General features: G+C 38.4%; 1 protein-coding gene across 1 annotated transcript; it reads left to right on the top strand.

The window, feature by feature from the left end:
• Positions 1 to 1634: 1634 nt before the first annotated feature.
• Positions 1635 to 3264, top strand: LOC123230807 (5-beta-cholestane-3-alpha,7-alpha-diol 12-alpha-hydroxylase). Its single transcript, XM_044656982.1, has one exon. It carries the CDS (start codon positions 1635 to 1637, stop codon positions 3159 to 3161), a length of 1527 nt encoding a protein of 508 aa, XP_044512917.1. The 3' UTR covers positions 3162 to 3264.
• The last annotated feature ends 7765 nt before the right edge of the window (positions 3265 to 11029 follow it).

The raw sequence follows: 11029 nt of genomic DNA, 5'->3' as shown, positions 1-11029 counted from the left end.
TAAAAAGAGAAATTTATTCATTTGGAATTCATGTTGAAGTGGCTGGGAGGACAGCATAGATGGGATACTGCCTCCTATTGGAGATGTGTTCTGGACTTTATATAGTCTTACAAAATACCAGGGGTCTATGTGAGAAATGATGAGGTAATGGAAAGAGTTTGGGCCAGAGTGGGAGATATCCTAGATACAACCTGATGGTATCACGATCCATCTTGGAATCTAGGCGAGAATCCAAGGAGGATATTTCTCCCAGGGGTCTTTCCTTCTTGTGAGTCTCTGAGGCCCAAAGGCACCTTTTCCTCAACATCACAAGAATGACAAGGAAGGAAAGGAATTTTCCTGCTTATAGTTTGATCTGAAGAACTTCTAGGGTTTGTGGTGTCAAGGGAAACCCAGAGTCCCATGCCAGGTAGAGTATCAGACCTGGATTTGGGTGGACCTGGGTTCAAATGTGGCCTCAGACTTCCAAACTGCGTGATCCTGGGCAAGACACTTATCCCCATTTGTCTACTTGCTCTACTGTCTTAGTGTAGTTACTAGAACTGAAAGTAAGGATTTTAAAAACAAGTAAACCCAAAACAAAAGAATGTTGATATTAAAAGGTATACAATCACAGACATACAAATTTAAATACAACATGTGGGAGGCATGATCTTTCTCCCTTCTCATATCACCTCTCTTTCTCTGGGGAAGTGAAGGAGATTAGGTCTATAGTTTAATTACTGTAGCTCCCATATTCCAAATCCCAAACCTACCTTGGGCTCAAATCCCCCGGGGTCCCCTGGCTTTTCAAAGCTTTCATGCTGAGCTGGCTGGCTGCATTCCTAGTTCCAAGGTCACTCTGGCTTGAATTTCTGGTCCTGTGAGGAATTACTTCTGGCACCTGAAATGGAAGGCAAACAACAGAGAATCAAACAAAGAAGTCCATTTCTCTGAGTCAGGGCAAAGTTAGTCCCTCCTTTCTCTCTGGTTCAATTCATGATGACTGTAGCAGATAGAGACTACTGAAAAGAACAGTCAAAATGAGAGTGAATGATACAACTGAACAACAATGCTAAATGCCATGTATTTACAAACCCTTTAGCTCTCTCAACCTCAGTTTCCATCTATCATCTTCATTAAATTTTTTACTTTTTAAATTTAACTTACTAAAAACAAAAGATTTTACTAGAGACTCTTAAAGACTTCTGGCTCTGACTTTGTCTGTTCTGTGTCCTAAGCTTCTAAGTCCCAGCTCTGACAGGGTGTGGAAAGAGGATATGAAGACATTTACTGATTAAAATTGGATTGCTGCCTAGGTCTGACTCTACCTATCTGTCCTCCCTTCTTCCCAAAGCCTGTTGGCAGGAGGCCAGAATGTAAATTACAAATTAAATACAATCTTGGCTTCCTTCCCTAACTAAATATCTGACCTTCTTTGGCTGTTCTCCCTTTGTCTTGTGAAAACAGTGAGCTCAGCACAATTCTTGTTTTCTGGCCTGACTCCACTTAACTAATCTCTAGTACTCAGCTAAGCATAGGACAAGGTACAGGCAGCAGGGGCCTTTCCTGCGCTTATAAAAGTCTTTCATTTTCAAAGAGCACCTTCACTCTTTCCTAAGCTGCTTGGGACATAGATCTCTTTTGCTGTGGCGATGGCACTCTGGGCTTCCGTGTTTGTAGTCCTGGTGGCCATTGTCCTGATAGGGCTGTACAGGTTAGGGGCCTTGCGGCAGAGGAAGGCCAGAGAGCCTCCACTGGACAAGGGCCCCATCCCCTGGCTGGGTTATATCAAGGAATTTTGTGAGGATGCTTCCATTTTCCTGAAGAAGATGCAAAAGCGCCATGGAGACATCTTCACTGTTCAGCTTTGTGGCCGATATATCACCTTTGTCACAGACCCCTTCTCTTTTGAGGCCATCCTGAAGGAGAACAGAGGCAAGCTGGGCTTTTCCAACTTGGTTTCTGAGTTGGTGATCAAAATCTTTGAGTTCCAGGCAGAGGAAGGTCATCAGAAGATATCGAGCAATACCCACACAAAGCACCTGTCGGCTGGCAGTTTAGTTGTTATGACCCAGGCTGTGGTGGATAATCTACAGGCCCTATTGCTAGAACCTGATGGTGGCATAAGACCAGCACACCAGGAGTGGAAGCAGGATGGGCTACTTGAATATTGCTACAACGTTATCTTTAGAGCTAGTTACCTGGCCTTGTTTGGGAGCTTACCCACAAATGGCAAGACAGGACGCATTCAGGACCTCCTCCACTCCCAGAAAGTCTTTGAAGAATTTAGGAAATTTGACAGACTCTTTCCTCGGGCATTTTATTCCACACTTCGTCCCAAGGAGAAGCAAGAAATGAAGAGGCTCAGACACTTTTTCTGGGATATTCTCTCTTCACAACAGATCCTGGAGAAGGATAATGTGAGTACATGGATCCATTCCATTCAGCAACAGATGGTTGAAAATGGAGTGTCTGACAAAGGACAGAGTCAAAATAACCTGGTACTCCTCTGGGCTTCCCAGGGCAGCACAACCATTGTGAACTTCTGGGCTCTCTTCTTCCTTCTGAAGAATCCCGAGGCTCTAAAGGCTGTGAGAGAGGAGGCAGAAGGAATCCTCAGGAAAATGGGGCAGGAGAAGAGACCAGCTGGGGTACCCATCAATTTTGATTATAATATACTGAAACAGACCCCAGTGCTGGATGGTGTCATGGAGGAGACATTACGCATGGTGGTTGCCCCTTTCCTGATCAGATCTGTCATGCAGGATATGACCTTAAAAATGGATGATGGCAGAGAGTATGCCCTCCGCAAGGGAGATGAAATTTCCGTCTTCCCCTACCTTTTCCTCCATATGGACCCAGAAATCCACCCAGACCCCACCACATTCAAATATGACCGTTTCCTGAACCCTGATGGCAGCCAAAAGGTAGTTTTCTACAAGCAAGGGAGGAAGATCAAATCCCACATGTTGCCATGGGGTGCTGGCACCTCCCTCTGTCCTGGGAGGTTCTTTGCCCTCAATAAGATTAAAATGTTTGTCTTCTTGATGGTTACACAATATGATATAGAGTTAGTTGATCAAGAGGCGGAGATCCCTCCAATAAATGCGAAGAGATGGGGAATGGGTCCCCTACAGCCAATGTATGATGTCCAGTTCCGATATCGGATGCGCTTCTAGATTGATGGTGAAAACTTTTGCACAACCTTAGGAATGCAGTGGGGAAGTTGCTACCTCCCCTTTCTAATCACCCACTCACTCCCCAGAATTTTCTCTCCTATAACAAGGCTATTATTGTCATCACTCTACTGAAGTTGCTCACCAAGTAACTTTTTGATCTTTTGGTGGGAATCAGTACATTTTTTTTTTGGTGGTAGTAAAAGAAAACAACAACCCTTATCTAAAAAGGAAAAGACTGGGAAACAAATGTCTGAGATAATTTTATTTATTTTAAGGATAGTGATTACCATAAACCAAAGATCACTGACTCAAAGATTGACAATTAGATGATTCACAGACCTTATTTTATAGTACAGAAAGAAGAAATATATTTGTGGATTCTGTTAGTGTTCAAAAATACAGGGAATTATGACAAAATATAGTGACATTTTACAAGAAATGAGAAACAGGTACTTTGAAACATGTATTAGCTGGGTGTAACAAGGGTGTAGTGGGGAGTGTCTAAGGTGGGACAGCTACCGAATTTAATATTCTATTGAACTTGATAGACCTAATGTCTGTCATTTCATAGCCTGCTGTTGAAAGAATGTTTTGACAAACTTTTCTAAAGCTGGAACTTTGTTGCTTTAGAAGCATGGTGTAGCAAGGATTTTTTGTTATTTTGTGAATAGCAGGTAGGGTTGTAGTTTAGGATTACAGAAGCTGTTGTATTGGCCCAGTTCCCTTGCTTTCAAGGATTTCAAGGATGAGAATGAAAATTTATGATTTTTAAATAAATCTAATAACTATTCTTATTTCTAAAATGTATTTCTCATAGGAAAGCTTACTATAGCCATATAATTGAATGATGATACATGTACAATCCAGATCAAGTTGCTTACCATCTCTGACAGGGGGATGGGGGAACAATTTGAATCTTATACTTTCAGAAAATGTATGTTGAAAATTGTTATTAAACATAATTGGGAAAATAAAATATATTTGAAAATAAAATATATGGTATAAAATTATCATATAATTTATCATTTACTGATTCTATAAGTAATTGTATCCTGAAACAAGTTTTTAATATTAGTTTAACTTAGTTGCTAGGTCTAGGTAATAACTGTGATTAACTCTTACTAATTATATGTTTTATATATTATTACATATTAACATTAAAATATATTACTAATTATATATTTATATATCAAATATAAATTTGATAATTTATACTAAATAGAAATTATTAAAGGGATCAATATTATCTGTTTGGAATAGTAATACTTTTCAGTGGGAGGCAGTGTGGTATGGTAGAAATTGCTTTGGGCTTAGAATCCCACTTTCTGGGTTCAGTCCCCCATCTACTACTTAATTACTATGGGGCCTTTAGAAGGTCACAGTTTCTCTCTAAGCCTCAATTTCCTCATAGGTCAAATGAGACATTTGGAATGAGATGATGTATATAAAGTGTCTCTAACATTCTAACTCCAATGTAATAAGTTCCCTTCCAGTTCTGAAATTTGACATCATATATAAGAGTTTCTTGCTGGTATGAAAATATGCTGACCTGTTGGCAGGAGTATGCTGGCCATCTTGGAAGTTCTATTATAACTTGGTCTTACATGAATCAATTGGCATCTTAGTCAGTTTTTTCTCTGTTTGGTTATTGAGTCTCAGGCCTCTATAGCCTCTGGGATATATATAGTTTCTTAACCTGCTATGAATCTGTTCAGTCCACCCTCCTCCCCAAAGTTCCAGTCTGAGCAACTGGCCCTTCTCTCTCTCATTCTCTTAATTAACTACAATACCATTTTGATCTTCACTTTTTTTAACTGTTAAATAGGAGTAAATATCACCTCCCCTAGGGAGAGAATGATGCTTTTGAATGATGCTGGTGTGAAGGGGGAGATAAGAAAATGCTTTTCTCTCCTGTTAGTTTGGCTCTTTTTTACAACTTGAGGAAAACCATGGACTATGGATGATTTTGTCCTTTTCATATTCTCTCTAGGAGATTATTTATAACCTTATTGTAGAAGCCCTTTGAAAGGGGGTAAGTGGAAAGAGATTTAAGTCTTTCAGGAGAAACAAAAAACAGATTTTGATCCCTTTTGCTAGACTTCCAGAGAAAACTGATGATCACCTATATAGTCGAATGTAAAGGCTCCTACCCAAATATGAATCTCTTCCTGGTCTACCCCAATACCTGAAATTCTACCATCAATACTTTCCCTGTGAGACCAATACATCTTTCTTGGGGTGGGAGATTAAAGGCATTATTCCTATCATTGTACAAATTCCCTGTGAAGGAAGAAGAATAGAAATTCCTTAGTACCTCATCAGACAGTAAATGTTCAGTCTCTCATATAATCCTCAGTAGAAGGAGTTTGATGGAAGAGGTAAGGAGGGTAGTGTAATGAGTGGTGGATTAGGAGTTAGAGGACCTGAATTTAAATAATGGCCTTGAAACATGAAATTCTTGAGAGACAGTTTTACTTAATTTTAGCTAGTTAATCAACTCATCAAGATCCTTATCCTTATCCTTATATATCACTTATGATCTCATTACTTAGTTCCTCCCCTTAGACATCCTAAGAAATCTCTGATTGCTAAATAGCCACTGAGGACATGGGTCTAGAGACTCTAGTTCCCCTCTCGTTACTTTATTATAGGAAGAGGCAAGCCTTTGTCCAGAGAACAAGGATGTTTATATACTCTTTCCTATCTGCCAAGTGGCTGAGTCAGTCCAATATGGCTGCAGATTACACTATTAATCAGGTTCACCATGGCTCCTAGTCCTGCCATCCCAAGAAGATCCCAACCTAGTTTCATAGCTTGGGGGAGAAACTGTTTAATCCTGATCCTAGAATAAGCTTGTGTATGGGGTGGTTAAAGGGAAAATTATTTCACAACAATATTTTGATTAAATATTAATTTTCTACAGCCTTTTTCCATTTTCTAGCTATGTGACCCCTCCTAATCTGGTCCCAGAGATTCCTCAGATCCAGAAGATATAATGAATGGATTATTTCTACCTCAAGGGTTCAGACAAACAATCCACTGAATGAACTGACTATCAAATATGTGCAGATAAAAGAAGATTCCCAGGAGGTAAAAAAGCAGTTTATAAAGTTAAAAGCTGGGCTAGATGCAAGGAGCTAAGATGGTGGAGTAAGGGACATTTAGCTCACCCAAACCTTATAAATACACAAAAATAGGAAATGAAGCACCTCAAAACAAAGGATAGCAGAAAGGACATGTCTTACTGGGATGATAAAGGAGAGTAGTTTAGCTAGTTTGTCAGGAATTAGCAGAATTCAGGACAACCCATGGTGCTTTAATGTAGCCTATGGATGAACCAACAGATTGGGAAGCAACCCTACCTGCTTCCAAATAGCCTGAGGTGACAAAAGAGTAGGGCAGGGAGCAGCCCAGCATAGGAGATAAGAGAGAAACTGACAGTAAAGGTAACAATTTAGTTAGACAAAGTAGCTGAAAGCCTCCCTACAAGAAGTGATCCATACCTCCATACCACTTCCTCAAAGTGCACATGGAGGAACCCAAATATAGCCATGTGTGGATTTTTAAATTAATATTCAATAACTAAATATTATATTTTTATAAAGTTTTATTAATAATAAACTAACAAAAGGAACCTAGCTATTCAGCCCGCTTGCCAGAGAAAAAGAGGAAGAGGGAGGAGTTATAGTCAACTATAAAACAATAACATGACCATGCAAATGTGAAGGTGCAGGAGAGAATAAGGAATTTTGGGAAATACTAAGGGACTTATGGGGGATGCAGTCTAAGGTTCAAAATCTCCATTTATACACATGCCTACTCCAAGAATGAGAGAAATCTATATTGCAAGCCTGGAACAACTTTCCCACTATCCCAGGAGTGGAGCAGAACCTTATTAGATAGACAAGGTAACAAGAGATTGGGGGTGGAGGTAGGGTGGGGGGAGGATAATAACTAGGAAAATGAGCAAAAGGCAAAGAAAACCCTATTAGAAAGTAACTTTAGTGATAGAGAAGTTCAAAATATAAATTCAGAAGAGGATGACAGTGGCAAAAAGGACAGTGAAGCCCCAAAGGAAAATGAGAAAGGCCCCAAAGGAACTCTTAGAAGAGCTTGAAAAGAAGTTAAAAACCAAATGATAAAGAATAGAAAGATTCATCAACTTAGAAACTAGATTGGGCCAAATGGAAAAGGAAACAAAAAAGTTCAAAGAAGAAAATAACTTCCTAAAATTTAGAATTGAGCAAATGGAAGCTAATGATTCCATATGGAATAAAAAATAATAAGACACAATCAAAGGAATGAAAAAATAGAGGAAAATATGAAATACCTCAATGGAAAAACAACTGACCTGGAAAATAGATCCAGGAGGGACAATTAAGAATCATTGGAAAATCTGAAAGATATGATTAAAAAAAAAAAAAAAAAGCCTGTACACCATATTATAAGAGAGTGTCAGGGAAAACTTCTGAGATATCCTTGAACAAAAGGGGAAAATAGAAATTAAAACAATCCACCAATCACCTCCTGAAAAAGATGTTGAAATAAAATATCCCAGACTATTAGCAAAATTAAAAAACTCCCAGACCAAGAAAAAAGTACTACAAGAAGCCAGAAGGAAACAATTTAAATATTGTGCAGTCACAGTCAGAATTCTACTACTATTTGGCAGCTTTTACGTTAAAAGACTGGAAAGCATTACATATAATATTTGGAAAGGCAAAAGATCTAGGCCTATAACTGAGAATCACATACCCAACAAAACTGAGTAAAAAAGTGATGTTTAATGAAATAGAGGATTTCTAGGCATTTCTGACCAAAAAAAACCCCAGTGCTAAAAAGAAAATTTGGTGACCAAATTTAACACTCAAGAATAAAAGAGTAAATAGAAAAGTGAAAATGTATGGGTTTCAATAATGTTGAATTGAGTGCATCAGTACCTGGGAAAGTAATAATTAAGATACTTGAAATATTTATCATACTTGAGATATTTAAGGTACTTGAAATTTTTAAGATACTTAAGAATTTTATCACTATTAAGTAAGAAGGAGTATACATAGAAAGAAGGAAGGAAGGAAGCAGAATAGGAAGAGTTGATATCCACCTCCCATAATAATCAAGGAATGGGAAAGAGGCACACATGAGGAAAAGATAAAAGGAAAGATGGAAGGTGGTAAATTATCTCACATGAAGCTTTGCCTAAGAGTCAATACAGTGGAGGAAAAGATAAGAGGTATGACAGGCAATGCTTGACATTTACTCTTATCAGAATTAGCTCAAAGTGGGAATAACACCCATAATTAGTCAGCTATAGAAATCTACCTTAATATATAGGGAATTAAGAGGAAAAGAGGAATAAGAGAAGGGGGAAGGAATGAATAAAAAAGAGGGCAGATTGAAGAGGTGGTGGTCAGAAGCAAAACATTTATGAATAAGGAAAGGCTGAAAAGAGAGAAAAGGGTTAATAGTCCTCTTCGTGGTGACACAGGCATCCCCACGCCCAAAGAACCAAACCAGAAACCCGTTGGACCACGGGAAATGTAGTTTTAAGGTCCCCACGTGTCCATAGAAAATATATATATACTTTTAGATGACATCTCCCAAATTCCAATTTTACAGTAGGGAAAGGAAATAGGGCTCTTTCACCTCAGAACCAGGGAGAGGGGAGGTGGTTAGGAGAGCACTGGTGTGCCTGTGGTCTGGCTGTGTAGTTGAAATAGAGAAGTGGCTAGAAGAGTGCCAGCACCAGCAAGCCAGAGGTCTGGCTGTGACCTAGTGTCCTGACTGGGGAAAGAAACTTTCTAAGGGAAGGGCCAGCCACTTCTCTGACCTGATTTTTCTTATGTAATAAAAAATTATAAATTAAATTGCAGTCTCTAGAGAATTTTAATCTTAACACTAATGAATATTGATGAAAAGAATTAGATACTAGCAAGGTGATTATAGCATTATATGACAAGGATCATACAGCATGTATGCAAGAATTGTTCAATATTAGGAAAACCTTCAGCATAATTGGTCATATCAATAACAAAACCATTAGAAACCATATGATTATCTCAATAAATGAAGAAAAAGCCTTTGGCAAAATACTCCCCCACCCTTTATTCCTTGTAAAAACATTAGAAAACATTGAAATAGCAAATATGAACAATATGGAAATAGGTTTTGAGCAATGTAAAACCCAATGGAATTGCTCATTGGCTCCAGGATGAAGAAGGGAGGAGGGGAGGGAAAGAACATGAATCATGTATCCATGGAAGAATATTCTAGATTAAATAAATGTTTTATAAAAGAAAACATTGATATAAAGGGAATTTTTCATTAAGTGATAAAACAACATCTATTTAAAACCATCAACAGGCTATAGTCAGATCCCCCTATTGTAAGGGGAGAAAAGATTTTTTTTGGATTCAATATATTAAAATATGGTCACCAGAGGATTGAACTATTATCAATCCTCAATTAAGAATAATCTCAAGTCAAAATTGACTTTTCTGGAAGTTTATTTACAATTAAGAATAGAGAGAGGAAATAAGGAAATAAGAATCTAACCCAGTAGGTAATTTACTATGATCCTCTAATTAATCCAGGTAGATCTAATTAACCCTCAGCTGAGAATCAGAGGGCCAGAGGCCTGGAGCTTTGCTTCATTCACAGAGTCTATTAAAAGGAGTTTCTTAAGAGAAGTTCAGGAAGATTCAGTCTTTAAACTCACTGTGTGGACTTCTAAATAAGATATTTAAAGTAGTTTCGCCAAGGTCTCAGCATTCTAGCCAGCACTTCTCCTCTAACCAGGAAAACTAGACCTCCTTCACCAGCTGCCCTCTTCACCAGAAGACCTCTCAGTCACTCAACTCCCTCTTTTTAAAGGGGTCACTTATGCGTCACTTCCGGTGCCTTCCCCTAGTTTGTGTGTCCAATCACAATGGACGCTTCTCATAGACCACCTAGGGGGTGGTCAGTCAATTCTGATTTGTCACCCACTCTAGCACACAGTGGGTTAGGGACTTCCCAGAATTTTGAGGTGCTCTCACCTTTAGTGATTAAATCTAAAGATGGGCAGGGTAGACTTAGTCTAATTATCACACTATGGAGGGAGCTGGAGGTTAGGGAGTAGAGGAATCAGGAGACTTTGGATTGTGCCTCTTCCTCCTGGGGAGGCCCTGAAGCTGGAGTGGGGCTGAGACACCAGGGTTGGGGCTCCTCTGCTGCAGGCCCCTGCAGGGAGGAGGATGAAGACCAGATGAGTTCCAAACAATCTAGAGGATTTTAGAGCTATAGAAGTTTCAGATACAATAATTAAACAATTTCAAATGAAATGATATAGTTTCCAGTAGAAAATGTTTCAATTAAAAGCCCTATCCTGATATACAATACATCAACTCTTTTTTCTACTTAAGCAACAATCAAGTCAGTTTTTCAAAGAAAATTATGTGTAAAAATTATTCATTTTTGTGATGGTAGGTTGTGGCTTACAGTCTTTTAATTATATATGGAGACTAGGGGTTTACATTTTGCAGTGATAAAAGTTGGTGGCATTGTAATAACCTGTTTTGGTTTCGCTGGCATTATTTGTTTAAGAATTTGTAAGCACTAAGAAGCTCTTTTTTAGAGTCAATTCTTCCGAACTATATATTTGAGAAAGCTGCAGTACACCGTTGACTCATTTATCTTTTAGGATTTAAAATTTTATTTTATTTTTTAGAGTGATTTTAACAAATTTTTAAAATGTTGTCCAGACTTTTTCCTAAGTTAGTGAATGAGGAATTAAAATTTTTTTAATCTCGTTGTTATTCCTTATGAGCTAAATTACTTTATGTAGCTATCCAAGCAAGCTTGATTGTTAATGTTGATTGAAAAATGGT

Source organism: Gracilinanus agilis, chromosome 1 (genome assembly GCF_016433145.1).
Source record: "Gracilinanus agilis isolate LMUSP501 chromosome 1, AgileGrace, whole genome shotgun sequence".
In the NCBI taxonomy this organism is placed as follows: domain Eukaryota; kingdom Metazoa; phylum Chordata; class Mammalia; order Didelphimorphia; family Didelphidae; genus Gracilinanus; species Gracilinanus agilis.
Note: the sequence above shows the minus strand (reverse complement) of the source record. Positions and strands in the feature narration are given on the sequence as shown.